This window comes from Podarcis gaigeae, assembly GCF_964106915.1.
Source record: "Podarcis gaigeae genome assembly, chromosome: 13".
NCBI classification, from domain to species: Eukaryota; Metazoa; Chordata; class Lepidosauria; order Squamata; family Lacertidae; genus Podarcis; species Podarcis gaigeae.
In genome coordinates this window covers 53925060-53946359 of record NC_139689.1, presented here as the reverse complement: position 1 = coordinate 53946359, position 21300 = coordinate 53925060, and the positions used below count along the sequence as shown (strand labels likewise).

The window sequence follows — 21300 nt, the reverse complement described above, 5'->3', positions numbered from 1 at the left end:
TGTGATCAGACTCCAGAGAAGTTTGTGACCTGGCTTGTGGTAGCTGGGAAACAATATTATTTATACTAAAGAGAATTCTCACCAGCACCAGAACTAGGAATCACTACTGTATTGGCCAAACTGAGGTTTATAACAAGGAAAACTACGAACTCCACAGCTTCTGGGAAACTGAGTAAAGAGAGAAAAGAAGAAAAATCTAGTTCACGCTCTGAAGAGCAAGGCATTAAACAGAAGTTCTTTAGAATGCTGCTACTGTGGAAGTCAAAAGGTTGCCAGAGAGAAAGTGGGAGCTACACCCCTTTACTGCATGCACTCAGAAGGGGGACAGGCTTCCCTTCAAAATGCTCATCTTTCTGTCAAAAGTTCTGATTGCAGCTCTACAAGAGAACAGAACCTGTAATGCGGAACTGCACAGAGAACATGAAGAACATCAAGTTTCATTACACTAGTTGTCGGACACATGCCAAATATAGTCCAGGCTAGCCCTTGCTGTGTTCCACATTGGCAGTTATTTTAAAGTTCATTTCTTTGTTTCCTTAGAATTGACCCATTCCAATTTTAACAGACTCCCCTGTGGGACAATTTCCAGGCTTCTAGTGATGTGCTGCGAAGTTAACCAGAAATTTACAAAATCAGCCTTAAATTATTCACAAAACTGTTTAAGTATTATATATGTAAACTGTCAGGCCTGGTCGTTGTCCTCTTCAGATTACCACACGAACGCTTCTTGTTCTTTTATAAAACTTTTTATTGCGTATTAACAAAACAATCTTATAAACTGTTCTTAACTATCATTCCTCAGAGTCACTTCTTTCAGATACCTTCTGAGCTCTGCTTCTCCGTGACCAGCCACCCTCAAAATGGCGAAGGCGCCCTTCCCTTTGTTTTCCCAATCTTTTTCCTACCCTCCTGGCTAGAGCTGGCCTGTATCTCCCCTCCTGAACCCTGGCCTTTCCTGGGAACAGCCGGTCCCTCCCTCTTGTTCCTCTTGCTCCCTTCTCTTAGCTTCACTGCTCTCCTTCCCCCCTTGGGGAATGCTTTCTCCCTCGGATAAACTGGAAACTTCTAACTCTTCCCTGACATAAACGGGTTTCAGAATTACATTCAGAAGTATTCTGTTTAGGAGCTCATACTCACTTGGTTGGTGTTCTAGAACTCGTGGTCCAATAATGGGAAAGTAACTTCTCATGAGGTAGCATCTTCTTTGCCTGGAAAAATGTGTGAAGCTCCACACAAGATTTCCACAGGTTTTTGCATGCTCGGTAGTTTAGCATATTGAAGGCAACTATGTGTTCCCTGGATTCATTCTGTAACAATAAAATATGTATCAGAATTATTCTAATCAATAATTAGAATATGTATAAAGTATTGCAGTAGGAGGTTACCACAGTAAGAGATTACCACAGGACAGACAAGAGAAGTTAGGCTATCCCTGTCCAGATAGGGGCACAGCTGGGCCACCAGCTGAAGCTGACAGAAGTCACCTGTGCCACTGAGGCCACCTGAGCTTCAGAAATACCCCCAAGCTACATACCTACTCCTTCAAAGGGAGTATACCTCCATCAAGAGCAGACACCCTCCCATCCACTCAGTCTAGAGAAGCAAACGCTTATCTTATCTGGACTGAGCTTCAGTTTGTTGGCTCTCACCCCTTGGCCTTGTGAGCTTACTGGAGCAGCTGGTTAGCCTCTGATGAAGTTACATAAAGTTTGGGCGTTCCTGGGGACTACTGTCTTATAAGAATTTTATATACAAGGCAAGACCATTTTGTAAATGTTAACACTGAAACAGAAATATATGATGTATTTTCAGCTTTGACTTAAAGTAGAATTTACAGGTGCAAATACAGATGTATGGTTACATGTTCCCCGTGCTTGGCAGTGCTGGGCAATAGCTGCTTTCCACATGTACAGACTGTGGGGGTAGTTCCAAATAAGCTGTACTACAAATGTTGCAATTCTACCTTTTGCTGCAAGATGGCCTCATAATACTGTTTGTTAGCAACAGAAAAACAATTCTGCCAACATATATCTGTGGTAACAGGGTCAATATTGTCAGATTTGTACAAGCTTTTGTATATACATATACAAAATGTATATATTTCAATAGGTTCCAAATATTCTCCCAGCTCTCCCCTTCCCCTTTCCATGGATTTCCCTGAGCACTTTACAATGATTTGAGGTAGAGGGCCAGAAAAATTGGACAGAGGAAAATGGTAGCAAACTCTTCTGAACAATTGTAGCTTGGTCTGCCAAAGGAAGTACTGAAATAAAATGAAAGTGGACAGATTGAATAAAACTGCAGAAATTATAAGTTTATTTTTTGTAAGGAGCAAAGGAAGAGTTATTGAACCCATCAGTCAATGAGACAGCAAACAATGCTTAAAGTTAACATTCTTCACTATGAAGAAATCTGATCCATCTGCCACTTTGCAGGACATGCCATATTGGCTTTAATTTAAAGCTGCTTTTGCAATGCTTTTCTACAAAGCAGAAATCTGCAGCATGATCACCAGCAGACACCAGACACTTACTTGCAAAAGAAAATATGTATTTGGCTACAAATCTCTAGGGACACCAGCAGAGAATTTGTATGGATCAGATTTAGAAATAACCCGCATGAAAAATTTCTAAAGTGTTTACTGCTATATTCCACATGCTTCCACTCTATGGGCTTCTCCAGATATTCTTTTCATTGCATATCCTTAATGATATGTGCTCCTGATGCTATGGGGGCAGCTACACGTAATTCCACTTTATATAAATATGTGTTGGGGGCAGTGTTTCATACTGCTTCATCTCCAATCAATGAATATCCTGCAGCAGCCTGCTGAAATAGCATAACTTTTCATGCCACAAATATATGGGGGAGTGAGGGATACTGGCCGGCTTTTGTTATGCTATAGGCCCCTATAGCCCTTCAGGACAGCAATACTGCAGTAACATTAGGGAAGCATTGGACAACCACCATTAAAGAAGAACAAATCAGCTATCAATGAACTATTATTACGTCAATAATGTTAACACTGTCTGACCACCAAGCTTAGGGAGTCAGGAAACTTATTTGGCCTAAGGTAAAGGTAAAGGTACCCCTGCCCGTACGGGCCAGTCTTGACAGACTCTGGGGTTGTGCGCCCATCTCACTCAAGAGGCCAGGGGCCAGCGCTGTCCGGAGACACTTCCGGGTCACGTGGCCAGCGTGACATCGCTGCTCTGGCGAGCCAGAGCCGCACACGGAAACGCCGTTTACCTTCCCGCTGGTAAGCGGTCCCTATTTATCTACTTGCACCCGGGGGTGCTTTCGAACTGCTAGGTTGGCAGGCGCTGGGACCGAGCAGCGGGAGCGCACCCCGCCGCAGGGATTCGAACCGCCGACCTTTCAATCGGCAAGTCCTAGGCGCTGAGGCTTTAACCCACAGCGCCACCTGCGTCCCTTTGGCCTAAGTTGGTACAAAAACCAAACCAGAGCCTTCCAACCAAATTCTGCAAGTCCACTCTGCCCTCTAGGCTTCAGGCAGTTACACTATACAGAAGCAGTTAATCAAGAAGTCCAAAACACTGCAATTAGGGACCCAGGATTTCCAGAAAAGAGCACATCAAATTTAAGTGAGGTATTTTATTTACAGTGCATAAAAATACAAGTCAGAATAAAACAACAAACGTAGCTGATCTAGCCTGCAAGGTACATGGCCCCACACAACAGGAACAAGCAGCACAGTGTGAAGCATAGAATAAAGGAATAACCCAAGAAACTGGCCCAGCAACTGCCCCAGAGATTCCCAGCTAATTAGAAGCTCTGATAGCTAGAACCTTGAATTCATGTGTTCCCACAGAGGCACAGTTGCTGTTAATTAAGCAGACCACCATGCTGACTTGATCAAATTAATGATCAGATCTCATTAGATCTTTTCTTTGAATTAAAAAGCAGGTGCAGGGCACAGGGTAGGAAGAAAATCTCTGATCAAGTATTCCGTCCAAACATCAATCGCCTCTACAGCAATTAGCTTCACAAATCATCAGTGTATTATGAAATATACACTATAAGAAGGATCTATGTACACCTTGTTTTCCAACTCATAGACATGGCCTTTAATTCATTGTTCCATCTTGTGGCGAGATTGGAGGTTAATTGTAAAAAAGTCAAGGGGTGGGGTGGCTGGGGGAAACTCACATGTTTCTGTCGCTGCTGGATAAAGAACTTCTTTCGTTTAAACGAAATTTTGATTATGTTCACCCTGAAAAGGAACAAGTTATACTATATCATACTCTAAAAACACAACACAATCAAAACAAACATTGATAGAAAATACAGGTACAATAATGCACATCAGACTCAATGCTTGGATTGTAAATTAAGTTAACTTAGAAGGTTCACATCAGAGAAGTTTCCTTTCTCCCCTTCCCTCTCAACCCTTTCTGGAGAATTGAGAGGCCCTCCTGAACCATGTGGGATGTTGCTGGGGAAGGGGAAATTACCTCCACCCCAGTCAGCAGCCCCACACCTTGTCACACTAGAAGAAGAAGAAGAGTTTGGATTTGATATCCCGCCTTTCACTCCCCTTCAGGAGTCTCAAAGCGGCTAACAACCTCCTTTCCCTTCCTCCCCCACAACAAACACTCTGTGAGGTGAGTGGGGCTGAGAGACTTCACAGAAGTGTGACTGGCCCAAGGTCACCCAGCAGCTGCATGTGGAGGAGCGGAGACACGAACCCGGTTCCCCAGATTATGTGACTGCCGCTCTTAACCACTACACCACACTGGCTCCTATTCAGAAGGGCTCCATTATATCTGAAACAGGAACTAAAATATAAGTAACTACCGTATTTTTCGCCCTATAGGACGCACTTTTTCCCCTCCAAAAATGAAGGGGAAATGTGTGTGCGTCCTATGGGGCGAATGCAGGCTTTCGCTGAGCAGTCGTGCCCTGGGCTTCAGGTAGCTCTCCGCAAGCCGTGGGAGGGCTCCCACGGCTTGCAGAGAGCAGCCTGTTCTGGGGGCTGGGGTTGGGGGAAGCTCGGGCTTCCCCCGCCCCCGCCCCGTGCCGGGGGGGGGGGAATAAAAATTGTTTTCTTTATTTCCCCCCAAAAAAACTAGGTGCACCCTATGGGGCGAAAAATACGGTAGCTATAATTAACAAAAAACATTCTCATTTCTCAGAAAATCATTATCACTACCATAAGCTTGAAGCAAAATTTGAAATGAAAGGGAGAGGCTACATTCAAAAGTGCTTTCCTGTGCAATCCACTCAACTAATATCCTTACAATTTGTAGGTAAGCAATAAAAATGTTAGTTACTTTCAAATTTTGCATGGAAATAAAATAGAGGTAATTACACACTAAAGGTATTGGGTGCAGTCCGCAATTTCACAACACAAACAATTGTTTCTAGGAAACAGGATTGGATTGGATTGCACAATTCCTGACAAGACTCCTACGCTCTGCTCTAACAAGCCTCATCCATCAAAACCAGCTGACAATACTGTCAAGCAAGCTTGGACTACGTGCCCATCAAAAGACAGACCTGAGTCTAGGAACAACCATTCTTTGCATTCCTCAATCTATAAGGTTGCTGTGCACATCCATGGGTTACAGATGTGGCACATTCCATTATAATGGGCTGTCCACAGAAGTACTAACAAGCTTCCTATTGCAATCAGTATGAATGCCTGAGGAATTTGGTATTTGTGAATTCCAATGCAAACTGACCTGATCTGCACGCTGTAGATGACATGCAGATTAAAATGTAATTATACTTTTTGGACTTCTCTGAATTTTTTGGCACAATTTTATTTTGTGATAATAATTTTTTTTACAGATTAATTGGAAAGAATTGGTTTATGAATGAACACAGAGAAAATTGACATGGAAAATAAACATGATTATGTACCCCACCGGGACGCGGATGGCGCTGTGGTCTAAACCACAGAGCCTAGGGCTTGCTGATCAGAAGGTCGGTGGTTTGATTCCCCGCGATGGGGTGAGTTCCCATTGCTTGGTCCCTGCTTCTGCCAACCTAGCAGTTTGAAAGCACATCAAAGTGCAAGTAGATAAATAGGTACTGCTCCAGCGGGAAGGTAAACAGCATTTCCATGCGCTGCTCTGGTTTGCCAAAAGCAGCTGTTATGCTGGCCACATGACCCGGAAGCTGTACGCCAGCTCCCTCGGCCAATAAAGTGAGATGAGCGCCGCAACCCCCGAGTCGTCCGCGATTGGACCTAACGGTCAGGGGTCCCTTTACCCTTTATGTACCCCAGCAATCATGATTTTTTCTGTTCTTGCAATTGGTAAGGCTTTTTATTTATTTTATTATTTTATTTTATTTCAAAATTAATAATTTCAGTCCAACGTAGGGCCTTTATGTTAGCCCGATTGAATATTTCCCCCTCAACTTTTATCAAGGGCAGATATGTAAACATTTTATTTACAGCTGATTTGATGTTTCGTTTTTTAATGTCCCTTAAGCTGGTTTGAATATTGTGATATATATATAGCTCACTTGAATTATACAAGAGTTTCAAGTCAATAACATTAGATCTAACACAATAACTATTTGCTCCAGAGGTATCAAAGTGGATGTATCTTCTCCAAATTGATTTGGGGTTTTGCAGAACACCTTCAAGGTTTAATGTGAGTCAGCAATTACTTGGGGTCTGGTTCAGAAATTATCTCCCTTCCTGCTGTCAAAATAAATGTATCTGGGGGAAAACGAAAGCAAGCCTTAAGTTCCAATACTGATTTTGTTTCTCAGAGTCACCAAGTTTCAATGTTCAAACAACACTGGATTCCCAGTTCAGTTGGTCACTGCCGTCTGTGGGGACGAGAACAATGGAGAATCCCCTGAGATCAAAAACCCAACTCCTGATTTCTCTCTAGGTATAACAGGGGAAAATATATAACCTGAACAAAAGTATTAAGTAATAATGATATTAAAGAGAATGCCTGAGCATGTGCAGAGCAGCTCAGCTCAGAAACAAACAATAGGAAGGGGCGTAGCTCAGTGGTAAACAACAACCTTTGCATGCACAAGATCCTAAACACAGACAGTAGCATATCCAACTAAAAATGATTTCAGATAGTGAGGCTGATAAAGATGTCAGTAGAAAATAAATGAGACTAGATAGACCAGTGATGTGACTCAGTAAGAAGCAACTTCACATGCAACCATGGCTCAGTTCCACACACCAAGCATTAGAGGGCTGGATTTCTAAATAGACTTCAATCTCAACACCTTCCATCTTCAGCAGTGGTCTTTATGGGTATTATTTAAAAATGAGAGATTTGTTATTTTCATGTTTAGTCTTAAAACTTTATATACCCACCCACACCCCAAATATCTTACCAAGGATAGAAGCTTGTGCAAATGAGTTTCCTATATACAGCAATACCTCCTGAAGCAATTCCAATCATAAGGTCAAGATTATGAAGATCCTAAAAATAAGAACCACAGAAAAAACTGGTAAATTAAAACACTAAGAATCCTATTCTACAAATGGATATGTGGAAGTGTGACTTTGAATTTCTCTCTGTGTGATGGGGGATAAAGAACTGGATGTCTCACATAAAAAGGAGCTGACCAATTTCTGTATTTGGGAGAAACAACCCAGACATGCTTAATTAAAACACACAAATACCAGATATGCAAGAGTTTTTGCATGCTGTCATTACTGTATGTATTGTAGCTTAGTTGTCAGTGGGTGCTGGTTATGATGCCGTTTACTGGAGTTGAAATCCAAAGAAATGGATGACTATGTCTGCATATGGAAGGAAAGTTAAGGTTGTGTTTCCTCAAACAGCAATTCTTCACCACATAGCAACCCCCCATTTAAAACTGAAAGGACTTTCAAAAACAGTTGGCAATATGGTGAGGACTGGGAGGATGTGTTTCCCCAGAAACATGCATGCATACACACACACACATCACAAAAATCCTGCTGAGCACCCAATTCCAAGGCAGCCCATACTATGCAAGTAAACATTTTAGTCTAAAACTATAGCTTAACTGAAGCTTTCTATAGAAGCAACTAACTTATGCCACCGAGAATGCTTCTTGCAATGTCAATTATAAATAAAAAAGGCAGAAGAATATATTAAAATCTCAGTTGAGAATTGGCAATATTGCAAGTTTTTCTCAAATCCATATTATAACATGGTTAAAAGTAAAGGACAACAAGTCCTGCTTAAGAAACTAAGTTATAAAGATGTAAATTACTTAATGGTAATGTCCCCATAGGTGTATGGGTGTATAGAAGTTTTTTATGCTTAGCTGCTTTAGGTGCAAAAAAGAGTGTTTCCCTCTTACTTAGCTATTTTAATATTAAGGTATTTATGATTTTTTTTTTAAGTACAAGTTGCTCTAAATATAAAAAAATAACTGTAAACATACTCTACCACTGTGTAATTCTACTCCATAGAATTCAAGTGTTCTTGCTATATTAATGTAGCAGGACTCTGCTTCTGACTGACTGAGGCCCCTAGGGGAAAAAACCAAGAAGGTATTAAAGGCAATAAAATCCTAATTGGAAAGTAATTTATCTATAACAGAAACTTTAAGTACCATTATGAAAATAAATTCAAGGTACACATTCAAAGAAAAATCTGAACTCTTTTTCCACATTTCAATCATGGGGTAATCTCATGATGGATTCACCTACAGTCATTATGTAGAAATACATCTACAGTTTAAGTTTCTATTACTGGGAGCAGATCTATGTCCCTCCAAAAATCAAAGGACTTGTTTCCCATATAATGAAAGTGAGTGTTAGTATTGTCATACAATGAGATGCACTCCTATTTTGAAGCAGAAATAGAGCAGTAAATTAGCAGCCAAAACTTTTAGGAAAACTCCAAATTTTCAGAATTGTTGGTACCTATTCTCTCCAGTGTATAAGTAGAACCAATGTCACTTATAGCCATCAGTTCACCCAGCACATCTGGGTATATCATGCATACAGGTTTGGGGCTGCCAAATTCCTAAAAAATATAAAAATCCCCACATTTGGAACCATTTTTATTAATGTGTCTTATAGTCCAAGAACTAACATATATTTGCCAATTACTGGGAGCCTACAGTATGAAATCTGAATATAAAATATGCTGTGAATTAATAATTTGAATCACATTTAAATTCTATACTTCATGCAAATTATCCATTTATGTATATATCACAATACACTGGTACCTCGGGTTAAGAACTTAATTCGTTCTGGAGGTCTGTTCTTAACACGAAACTGTTCTTAATCTGAAGCACCACTTTAGCTAATGGCTGCTGCGCCGCCACTGCACAATTTCTGTTCTCATCCTGAAGCAAAGTTCTTAACCCGAGGTAATATTTCTGGGTTAGCGGAGTCTGTAACCTGAAGCGTATGTAACCCAAGGTACCCCTGTATATATTACTATTTCAGAAAACAATACCTGTGCTGTTCATGCAGCGATTCAACTTTGGTTGTGAAATCTTGATTTTGCTCTGGAATAAAGCAATACTCTGAAAGGTATCCTGGAAGATGGGTGGAACCATTGTAGTCTCCAAGCTGAGCTTTTTTGGGGTAGGTGGGTAGGTGGTGGGATGAGAAATAAAAGAACACACATGATAATTGTTTTCTTAATGCAAAATGCAAAGGTGCTTAACAAAATCTTACTCTACACAAATGGAACAATGAATAATGTCACGTAACTCATACAGAAGTTCCTAATATTGCTCCACTTTCTTCCATTGAGATATGTGAGAAAATACACCTAGGAATAGCATGCCAACACAATACTTGGTTCAAGATGAATAAGGGTCAGAGACAGGAAGTATACCTAAAATCAAAGGTAATGAACAGTCCTAAATGTAAACAAAGAGCAGTGATTTTATGGATTGGCAGACACCCTTTTCTAAGTAAGAGTCATAGATTGAACAGTTTAGGCCCTCTATTATTTTACCCAGTTTAATAAAATGTTAATTTTCACTATTTCATAAAATCAGCCTTTTCAATGTATATTTTATATAAAAATGCTTAATACCTTTGATGATAAAGCAGCAAACAATTTATGTTAAACTGAATTTAAATTAACTGAATTTAAAAGTTGCATTTAAAATTGAACTCAAAAGAGCCCTATCATTAGGAATTAAAAACCTAGTTCAATCTGCTCCTGGTCCTAGATTTCCACAGAATATCCAGTTGTTTATAGTAAACCTGTATGTCACAGATCTGTAAAGTTCCCACCATGAAACAATCAAACCAGTTGAGATCCCACTCATCTTTAGGATTGGAGGTTCCTTCTGGCTTTAAAACCAGTTGAGAATTATTCTGCTTTGTCAAATACAGGAAGTATCATGTTTTAAGACAACTGGAGCAAGCAGGGAGAAAATTATGGAGCCAAAACATGTGAAACTGAGAAGAGGACATTCTGTATTCCCCCTGCCCTTTGAAAAAGAAGGTACAGTAAAGCCCACAATGTATTTGGGGCTTATGTTCCAGGGATGATGCCTGAAGCCATAATCACATATAGTTAAAACAAATTGGCTCTAAAGTCTTTCTTCCTGGACTTAGCTGCCCCCTTTTTAATTTTTTTTAAACTTTTCTCAAGTGCATAAAGTTAAATACACACAAGTTAAATGTGTGTAAGTTGAGGGCTTATGGTACTGTATTTCAAATGTGGCCTCATATTTAAATATTTAAATAATATTTAATATTTAAATAATAATGTCTTGATGTACTCTTATATTTAAATATTCTCAAATGAACTGAACTGGTTAGTGAACCTTTAGAGGCCTCAACTGGAACCAATCTGGAATAACCTCAGTTGCAACTGAAACTAAACTGAACTATTTTCTGTTTTCCATCCTGTCAGTCATATTCCATCTTTCTGCACTCCCATCTCCACCCTGCAGAAGTTCTTAGAGGCAGCTCAACACTGATAGAGGTGGCAACTACTCTGATTTGTCAATCCAGACAACACAGAAATTGTCCTGAGCAGTAACCCCAACTGTTCCAAACAACTAAAGGTCCACAACATTATGTGAATAGGCATTCATAACCTCTCTGAAATAGGAACTGTTAACTCTTGATAAAGTCTCTACATAGCTAGCTTTCTGAATCAATGGCAGCTACTGTAACTTTAAAAACAGAACCAAGGCTGTACAGTATAAACATTTACTCGGCTAATAATGTTACTTGTATATGCTGTTAGTGCAAAGACTGCAGAAATTTGATAGCAGGTCAAATGGATCATGCTAACAAGTTTAGACACAACGCTGAATAGTTAAACATTAACTTGAATAAAGTTTGCTTAACATTAACACTTTCCAAGCAAGGTAAATGGAAAATCTCTCACAAACCATTTTTTTAATTTTGGAGTCAACACTGGCACCAGCTGGTTAGCTCAGCTGGTTAGAGTGTGGTGCTGCAACACAAAGGTTGCAAGTTCGGTCCCCATATGGGGCAGTTTCATATTCCTGCAATGCAGGGTCCCTTCCAGTCCTACAATTCTATGAATCTTGTGCAGAGGACTGCACTCTAGGTGACCTTAAGAAAAACCACTCTCTCTCTCAGCCTCTATGCTAAAACCATCAAACTTTTATTACTGATAAGCAAATTTGAATGACATTGACTATGCAGGTGGTGGGGCCTAATTAAACCCACCAGGCCTCTGAGATGGGACAGACAAGCTTTTTTGGACTAAGCATGCTCACCTTTCCCAATATTGACATTGTATATGACAACAGTTGCAGGAAAGTGTGCTCCCTATTCTTCCTTCACAGCCCAAAAATTGTGGTGGCGGCATTTTTGGGGATATCTTATTAATAACACCTTTTCTGTCACCCTGCACAATAAGTGAAGCAAGTGTTAGAAACAATGAACCAAGGAACTTCCTTGGGTGAACTACAAGGGACCTCTTGCAGGCTGTATATTTTATCTATCTTATAGCAAAATGTTGGTGAAGAAATGATACAAGAGAGGTTGCATTGCATAACAGACAGAACTTTGTTTCCATAATTTTAAAGTTATATTACCAACATATAACCAGAGATGATAGGCACCAGGCATTTCCTGAATACAACAGGACCTGAAATCAACTATAACCCATGTCCATTAAAGCTTTCATGATATCTTTCTTCACAAGACACATGTTTAAAATCCTTCAAATGTGTTATATTAAGCTAAATACTGCTCAAAGAGCAGTCTTATGGCACCTCAGAGATGGAAAGAATTATTGTTGTGAAAACTCATGGACCAGAGACCCACTTCATGTGAATGTGAAAATCTAAAAACTGCAAACAATGAACCAAATAGGAATGAAATGTAAGATGTGCAGTTTCTGACAATTCTATGTAAGTTTAAAGATATACAAGATAAGCAGAATGACCATTCACAACTGTAGTAATAGGTGGTAACACAATTTCCCTATTTATGTAGAGGAAACCACTGAATTATATCCAACTACAACTTTGACTTACAGAAAGAAAGCCTATGTCCACAAAACACGGCACCTGAGTATTACTGATCCCCCACTCCCAGTGCAAATTCCAATATCCTTCAAAAATCTCCTCCTGAGAGTTAAAGGACCCTACAAAGCTGCATGGACATGGTAGAAGGCTGTAGTAGAAGGAAAGACAAAAATTGGGTGTCCCACATTGCATAAACTGATCATTTTCCACTAATGCAAAGCTGCCATCACTGGATGCATCCCACTGTCTTGAATAAATAATTTTAATTTTAATTACTGAAGATCTATATAACTTTCAGATCAGCAGTAACATATCCAAGGAAGCTGTATTTTTCCTTCACGCCCCCCTCTTCTTTTTTTGTTAGATATTTTCTCATTATCGTTTGTATAAACACAATCTTATTTAGATAGCAGAAATGCTTTACCACCAAACTTGATCTGTTCAGGGAGAACTCCATTCTCAGACAAGCTTTGTAATATTTTCCAAGAATAAGAGCTAAAGATTCCAAAACAGTGATGAGCCTGTTACTCAAGAACAAGTTAGAAAACTAGCGCCCCCCCCCCCTCTCTCTCTATATATATATAATCTGACTGGAGTACAGACCAATAGGACCAAAGAAATAGTGAAATAGGACCAAATATTTTACTAATATACATCATAACTTACACTGAACTGCATATGATGCAAGTACCACAACTGAATTAACAGGGCATAACAACCTGAAAGGAAAAATTGAAATATGTTGATAACATTCTGTCTGAACTATAGGTAAATGTCACAGCTCAAACATTATATGCCAATATATTTAGAACGCACTTACACATCCACCAAACATCACAAAATAGTTATGGCAATTATTGTCATTTGTTATTAAAACTATGGTTTCTAACTTTAAAACTATTACCCCTTCATCAGATCAAGGTGTAAAGAGATCTGTTGTTTTCATATACCAAAGCAATTTTATTTATTTTGTTTTTCTCTCATATTTCATGCCTAAAGCATCTTTCAGGCAGCTGAGAAAGACAATACTGTGTGGATGCATCCACAATCTTTACAGCATACCTAACTGGAACACCAGCACATTGTAGTGACACATTTCACAACAACCACCTTAAAAATAGGTAATTATGTTTCACATTTGTTTTGGAAATCCAGAACAAATTTACACTTCTTAAAAACTGGGTAAAGCTATCCAACATCTTGAAAATGAAAATTATGAACAGTCAGATGTACCAGTGAAACAGATCTGCTATTGTTTTACTGTCAACGTACTAGAAATATTGAATAAGTTAACTTATGTTGTAGTTTCATAGGTCCACAAAAGACAACTCTCCCACATGCTGTGCCTATCACACAAGGTTATTTTACATGAGTAACAGTGCCCTTTGAAAAGGCTCAGAGGCACAGGGAAGTGTGCTGGACGCAAATCTAACTCAATATGTATACCTTATGAAACTCAATTTCTACAGAAGTTTAAAGGCACTACGTTTTTTGACATTCTTCCTCTTAACACTATGGAGAAGTTTTCTTTTTCTTTTAACCTGGAGTGTTTCAACAGGTAACCAGTCAAACTACTTTAATAAAGATTTCTTACCTTCCTTCCAAAATGTCAGCCTTCAATTGCAGAAAGAATAAATGTCTAAAAAACAAATTGAAAATAGTTCTTACATCTGACTAATCAAGCCTCTTGTGAATCTGTGTAATCTAAACATATTTCCTAATTTACTTTCAGACCCTATAAATATAGAGACAATTAAGATGATTATACACATAAATTAGAAGTTCAACATTTGAACGTGTCCGTGAACTGTGACAATGCCTCTGGTGGCATGGATTGCGGGTGGAAAGATAAGTGCTTTCCTTGGCATATGGCCCTGGGAAGGTTGCCCATGATGAAATGTGGCCCTTAAACTAAAAAAAAGTTCCCTGATCTTAAAACACTAAAAATAACTAAGCTTATACTTCACAAATCCATAATTCTGTGTGGATCTATTTACCTCGCAACAAATATTATTAATGCTCCACTAGAGCACATTCTCCTGAAGACAGGAGAGTCAGAAACGACTAAACAACAACAACAAAGAGCACATTCTATCATGCTAGAATGCTCACAATTTATATCCCCTGCTGATAATAATAAACAATATATTCTTATAAATTTTTGGAGCACTCTGCACTTCATGGTGCCATTTCAGTTAGATGGATATTGCTAAGGGAGTGTATTATTCCAGCATCCCTGAACCATTTAATCTTACAGGTTCTGCTAAAACCATTTTGTGGTTGGAGCAGAAGCAGCATTTTCCTACATTTGTGAGAAGGATTAATTATTACCTAACCTAACTCCTGCAACATTTAAATCTAAGAAAATACATGCTGAATATAAACAGATCTTGTCTAAATTGACACCGGATGACCAATACACACAGCATTTTGCTATTGTAGTATTTATCTCCCTGTGCATATTCTGAGGTTCTTTAACAACCAACTTTAAATTTACAATTATATCATATAGGTGTTTATGTGCCAACCATAGATAAAAGACTGTAAATCTGGTGTTTTACTGCAAATACTAGGATGTGTGAGATGTCAGCAGTTCTTAAAACATAACCACAGAACTTTAGTAAGGAAAAAAAGTTTACCTGGTTTGCTCCTGCTGCAGTGTGTTTGGATCAGGTATAAAAAACCTTACTCGAAAATGCAGGCTACAAGGGAAACCACCTAGAATATTTTACAAAATTAAAATCAGTGTACATGATTTCTTCATCTATATTTATTTAGATTAATAAAAATATCATATACAATGACAAATGAAATTACCTTCTAAAACAAACTTAAACAAAAAGTCAATATGTCATTTATGTAAAACCTCAATTCACAGGAACACTTCAATAAAAATGTTAATGTAATTTGATTTTTAAAACTGCCCCCCGAAGGATTAGCTCCAGATTTAGTCATACTTAAGAGCAGACTCACTGAAATGAATGGGATCTAAGATAAGTCATAAGTGCCAATAGCTTCAATCTGCATACTCTAACTACACAAATAGTACATTTTCTGGATTAACTCAAATAATTGTTCTTTCTAGAATAGAAAGTAGTTTTTTTCTAAACTGACTCAGAAATTGCATTAGCCTAAATCGGGTGAAAACTGAAATTTTTAAAAAATTATGCGCCCAATTTTGGACCAACAAATATAATTTTTTTTTGAAGAAAATCTGAGACGTGAGAGCACGGTGAAATATTTAAATCAGGTGCTTTGGCATGGAATGACCCATGAGTCAACAGTCTGAAGCAACAACAATAAAAGCTGCAGCAACAGAAGTACAGTATCCAGATCAAGGGAAGCAATGTTGTTGTTGTTTAGTCATTTAGTCATGTCCGACTCTTCGTGACCCCATGGACCAGAGCATGCCAGGCACTCCTGTCTTCCACTGCCTCTCACAGCAATAGTGCCACTCTACTCTGCCTTAGACAGACCACACGTGGTATACAGTTCTGGGCACCACAATTTAAGAAGGATATTGACAAGCTGGAGCATGTGCAAAAGAGGTCAACCAAAATGATCAAGGGTCTGGAGGCCAAGCCTTAAGACAAATGTTTGAGGGAGTTGGGTGTGTTTAGCCTGGAAAAGAGGAGACTGAGAGAAGAAATGATAGTCATCTTCTAATATCTTAAGAGCTGTCACATGGAAAAGCAGGCTTGTTTTCTCCTACTCCAGAAGTTGGGACACAAACCAATGGATTCAAGTTACAAGGAAAGAGATTCTGACTAAACATCAGGAATATCTTTCTGACAGTAAGAGCTGTTAAACAGTAGAAAGGACTCCCTTGTGAGGTTATGGGACTGCCTTCATTGGAGGTTCTTAAGCAAAGGTTGGGTGGACACCTGTCATGGATGCTTTAGCATTGCAAGGGGTTGAACTAGGTTCCTTCCAACTCTACAGTTCTATATTTCTATTAACACTTTGAATAATGTGTACAGTTCTGGCCACCACACCTCAGCAAGGACAATATAGAACTGAAGTTCAGAAATAATAGACCAGAATTATTATGGGTCTGAAGCAACTACCCTATGGAGGAATGGGGCTTTATTTTAGAGAAAAGGCAAAGTGGGGGCATGAATTATGCAGCAAGTGGAAAAAGTGGACAGAGAGAATTTTTTCTCCCTCTCTCATTATACTAGAATCCCAAGTCATATGAGATTTTAAAGCAAGAAATTTTAAAGCATTACCTTTTAGCTGTTTCCGAACAAGTTTACCAGATTCAAGCCATCTCTGCAAATATTTTTAAAAAAACAAAGTTAGGAAGCTTTCTGACTGCATTTAAAAAAACAAAAACGTGAATATGAATGTTTCCTTACTGTTGAATCTGCTGAGTCTTCACAGTGCTGCAAACCAAAATATTCCTTCTCTGTCACACCCAAGTGATTAAAGGCCAAATCCAACAACACCTGACCAGTATCTTGTTTCTGCAACATAAAAGTAAAAGTATTTAGAAAGCTAATCTTTGCCACACAGAGTGCTTTAAAAATGTAGTTTCACGAACATTTACATATAAAAGTGAAATTACTACTAGGAATAAATGGAAGAACTGCTATCATTATTAAATTGAATGTCAAGCTCTCTTCATAAACAGTTTATAACTCAGCCGCAGGCCAGAGCCTGCCCACTTTCTTACACCAGATTAACTGATGCTCCAGAGAAGTGGACACGGAGCAATGGATCCAAACTACAAGAAAGAAGATTCCACCTAAACATTAGGAAGAACTTCCTGACAGTAAGAGCTGTTCGACAGTGGAATTTGCTGCCAAGGAGTGTGGTGGAGTCTCCTTCTTTGGTGGTCTTTAAGCAGAGGCTTGACAACCATATGTCAGGAGTGCTCTGATGGTGTTTCCTGCTTGGCAGGGGGTTGGACTCGATGGCCCTTGTGGTCTCTTCCAACTCTATGATTCTATGATACTAATTCTCAAACAATTTTTTTTTTACCTCTCCAGCAGCGTGCTTATGAACACTCCATTCACAAGATAATATTTTTTGCAGGACTGCCTGTATAGCTGAGCCTTCAAAATCCTGTTACATGAAAGGTTCTGGGCACCTGGGATGCCATATTTACTATGACAAGCTATGTAAATTTCCTTAGGACATCCCTAATTTCATTGGAGAAATCCTTTTAATATCCAGAATTTGAGAACTTCTTAAAACTTTAAAAGATTAATGTAAGCACCATCCACCCTCTCTCCCTTGATGGGTGCCATGTCCTCTCAAGAGTGTTTTCTTGTGTAAATACAGATAATGGGACTCCAATATTGGAGATTCATCAGAAATAAAACAACAAAGAGATGTCAGACTTACCGTATGTTTATGTTTGTGGCATAAATAAAACAAATATTTGTAGGCTACAGCTGCCTTCATGAGGTGCATTCAGCAGACTGACAAAGTGGGCTTAAATGTGCAGTCTTAAAAATGCCATAATATTCCTCCTAATAGTCCATAACATTTCTCCTAAATAACAGGGTTTGGGGGAAGAGGGGAGGTCACAAACCTCTCCAAAGGAGCCTTCCAGTGCCTATTTATGTGAACAAGAAACCTGCATAGAGCTAGACACAGTTCAAAAATGAATATGTACCTGTATTACATATAAACAGAATTGTTTTGGAAAAAAATGCTGTATACAAACACACCTCCTGTAAGCAGACCTATACAATCATTAGTTAGCAACCATCTCCTACATTAATACTATGTCTAAAGAATGTGTTTCTATAAAAAAATTAAAAATCAACAGGTCAGCATGCAAATAGCCTGAGAGCATATCCAGACATCTTTTAAAATTTTAAGAAGGGAAAGGAAATAATGCTCCAACCAAGTACCAACCAAATATTTTATATCAAAAGAAATAACTTTCCACACTGCTCTGCCTCCGTTTCTGAAGCATTCTGGCACTCAACAACTCATCTGATGTCCTAACAGTTGCACAGTAAGTGCTATCATGGGTCCCATTGTGACTCAGGTCCTGTTGCTAAGGATATGCTGCCAACTGCATCAGCACAACAGTACTGGTTCTCCAGCAGGAGTGCACTTGCAAGCACAGTCTTCTCACTTGAGTCAAGTTTCTGTCCCACTCTTCAACAGTTGAGCAGGAAGAGCATGTCAAGTGTTGGGACATCTCAGCTACTGATTTGGCTATTAATTTTAGAGGTCTGCTTATAGACTTTAGAACTGTGTCCTAATGCTAAGACCATGCACTGACTTTTTGAGCAAAGCTTGCAGGTTTCCTTGAGCTGAGAGTCCGAGTTTCATGACTGAGGCTTGGAGCTACAACAAGCGCTTTAACTATGCATTGACTTCAAAGTGATGGTAAGGGCAGGGTTAACTCCATATCTAAGTACAAAAGCAGTACCTGGAAGTTGGGTTTCAGCATATCAAGGAGTCCGGATAGCTTAGTTGGCTGGGGCGTGGTGCTGATAACACCAAGGTTGCAGGTTTGATCCCCATATGGGACAACTGCATTTTCCTGCATTGCAGGGGGCTGGGCTCAGTGATCCTCAGGGTCCCTTCCAACTCTACAATTCTATGATTCTAAATAAGACAGAAGCTTCATTTCAAGTACCTGTCCAGGTTGCCCAGTATAATGCAATGCTCTCAATGGTAAAAGCTATAGACATTGCATGATTCAATCACCAGACATTCCCCAAGAGCCAATTACACATGATGAGCTGAATGCACATAAATAAAAAACTGCAGACATTTGTCGCTGATAAACTGTCAACCTACATGCACCAAATCCAAAGAAAAAGTTATCAAAATATTTCTTCCATATATGCAGTGCAGTTAGCATTAAAAAACAACAACAACATACCTCAGCTATCTGAACTGATTGTGACCTTTCATCCATAGATGCTGGCAGGTCTATTGATGTCATTAACCTCTTGATACAAGAGATGTGGACTATGTCACTATCACTGGCTACAAGAAGAGAATATTTCACAGCTAAGTTTGAAAGAAACCTGGATGTTCTATAATGTTCTATAATGGATGGTATGGCAGTAATTCAGACCATGGGAAACCCAAGGATGTAGTGACCTTTGAAGACTAAGCAGACCTGTTTAAAGTGAGTACGGTATCTTGTCCAGTTTCAATGAAAGTTACACCACAACAGATGTTGTATTTGACTGCTTCAAGAAACCATCTATGTTACCATGCCAAAATTGGAAAAGGAAGGAAAACAAAGAGTTTTAGCAGCAGTTTTTCAGAACCAATTTGCTTTTGTGAAGTTGATGTTGTGCAGTGAAGGATCAAATATCTGATATGCAACAGTTTCTCAAGTTTCCAAATTGGACCAGAAACCCCAAAACACAGGGGCCCCATGCTTTACAGATATCACACATTTCAAAATCCCAAGACTTACACTAACTTTGAAGCTTTGCATTGAGCCATCCAAAAAGCGGACACTGCAAATGATCTCAGATCGGGTCCGTTCCTTTGGTAGTTCTGATGCTCGAATGTTATTTATTCTCCCACCTAGTGCTCGTAACCGAGAGTTCATAACTGTTGCTGAACAACCTGCAAAGAAAGATGCCAAAGTATATTTTTACATGTAACAGACATATGCTTTTGGTTATATACAAGCTTTCCTTTAAACTGCTTTGAAGTTTTACAGTATATAAATATACAGTATATAAATTCTGTGTATGTAAGTAAATAAAACTCTTCCTCTAAATTCATCACACATGGCACATCAAGATGTACAATAGTGGGACAATAGTGTTGCAGTTAAAGAAACGCAAAAAGAACGTCATAATATTGTTGGAGTTTCCAAACTGCTTAGGAAAACAAGAACACACACAGTGTAAGATGATTTTTTTATGTACAGTGGTACGTCGGGTTAAGAACTTAATTCATTCTGGAGGTCCGTTCTTAACCTCAAACTGTTCTTAACCTGAGGTACCACTTTAGCTAATGGGGACTCCCGCTGCCGCCGCACGATTTCTGTTCTCACCCTGATGCAAAGTTCTTAACCCGAGGTACTATTTCTGGGTTAGCAGAGTTTGTAACCTGAAGCATCTGTAACCTGAAGCGTCTGTAACCCAAGGTACCACTGTACTGATTTGATCATTTAGATGGCTATTACATTTTTATAATTTAAGTTACCCAAATGCTGTTTTGTAAAGCATTTGTAAAGTCATGGGGGGCATTTTCAAAATACAAGAGCCCTTAATTATTGTTCAGTAACCTAGCACGCTAACAGTCATTATAACTATAGGGACGGTGTTCCCGGGGCCATAGATTTTTTTTCTTAACAGCAAATAACAATCATCCACTTATAAGTAGAAACAAAAGTGTTCACTTTCGCTGCATGACCAGGAAAGGAACCAAACATGCTCCTTTCCCACTAACACTCCACATATGGCCAGCCCTTGCAATTTTGACCTGGAAATAATAATATTTTTACAGATATCAATAGAGAATATTGTAGGTCCTGATCATTTGCAGATGGTGATTTGCATAAAAAGTCAGGTTTATCAACACAAGTGAGGTGTATCATTTTAGATTCTATATTGTCATTACGTAATGCAAATCTTGTTTGAGGGCTGCAATTTTTCTGAGTGCATTAGAGCCAGCAGCATGACTGCTGATAACGCTATGGCTAAGATGGGGACTTGTGTAGTGGAAGACTCTGTAGAGTGGTCCCCCAGCATCATCCAGTTCTCCACTTGTTGTGAACCAAATCTTGTTCTCTGGATCACCCCTCCAGGAATCATTTCCTCTTCCACTTCATGTGCATGTGGCAGCATTTCACTCCTGTCAAAGTGGAGGGGCTTCCATTTGGGGTTTCAGCCACTCCATTATATTAGGGGGGGTTTCCTCCCCCTCCAG

General features: G+C 39.2%; 2 protein-coding genes and 1 long non-coding RNA gene across 22 annotated transcripts in view; 1 reads left to right on the top strand and 2 right to left on the bottom strand.

Annotated features, from left to right (window-relative positions):
- The window catches only part of MOCOS (molybdenum cofactor sulfurase), a 252479-nt gene that overhangs the window by 75921 nt on the left and 155258 nt on the right, over nt 1-21300 (bottom strand). The gene's annotated exons all lie outside the window — the stretch shown is intronic.
- PTPN3 (protein tyrosine phosphatase non-receptor type 3) overlaps nt 1-21300 on the bottom strand; it is a 98506-nt gene that overhangs the window by 26056 nt on the left and 51150 nt on the right. For 6 of the 18 annotated variants that reach the window (XM_083709191.1, XM_083709181.1, XM_083709194.1 and 3 more), the window contains exons 2-12: nt 19832-19986; nt 16788-16895; nt 16659-16701; nt 15069-15147; nt 14024-14068; nt 13096-13148; nt 9411-9531; nt 8383-8470; nt 7339-7427; nt 4171-4234; nt 1138-1307 (exon numbers count right to left, since the gene is read on the bottom strand). In XM_083709191.1, the coding sequence (XP_083565317.1) occupies nt 1138-1307; nt 4171-4234; nt 7339-7427; nt 8383-8470; nt 9411-9531; nt 13096-13148; nt 14024-14068; nt 15069-15147; nt 16659-16701; nt 16788-16895; nt 19832-19986 (1015 nt within the window). Of the gene's footprint in view, nt 1-1137; nt 1308-4170; nt 4235-7338; nt 7428-8382; nt 8471-9410; nt 9798-13095; nt 13149-14023; nt 14069-15068; nt 15148-16658; nt 16702-16787; nt 16896-18297; nt 18315-19831; nt 21243-21300 lie in introns of those variants that run through there. The other 12 variants (XM_083709187.1, XM_083709183.1, XM_083709188.1 and 9 more) reach the window with 7 other exon arrangements.
- LOC310830290 overlaps nt 18312-21300 on the top strand; it is a 44496-nt gene continuing 41507 nt past the window's right edge. The window contains exons 1-2 of one of the 3 annotated variants that reach the window (XR_014557545.1): nt 18312-18780; nt 19321-19534. This is a non-coding gene — a long non-coding RNA (uncharacterized lncRNA). The remainder of the gene's footprint in view (nt 18781-19320; nt 19535-21300) is intronic. The other 2 variants (XR_014557546.1, XR_014557547.1) reach the window with 2 other exon arrangements.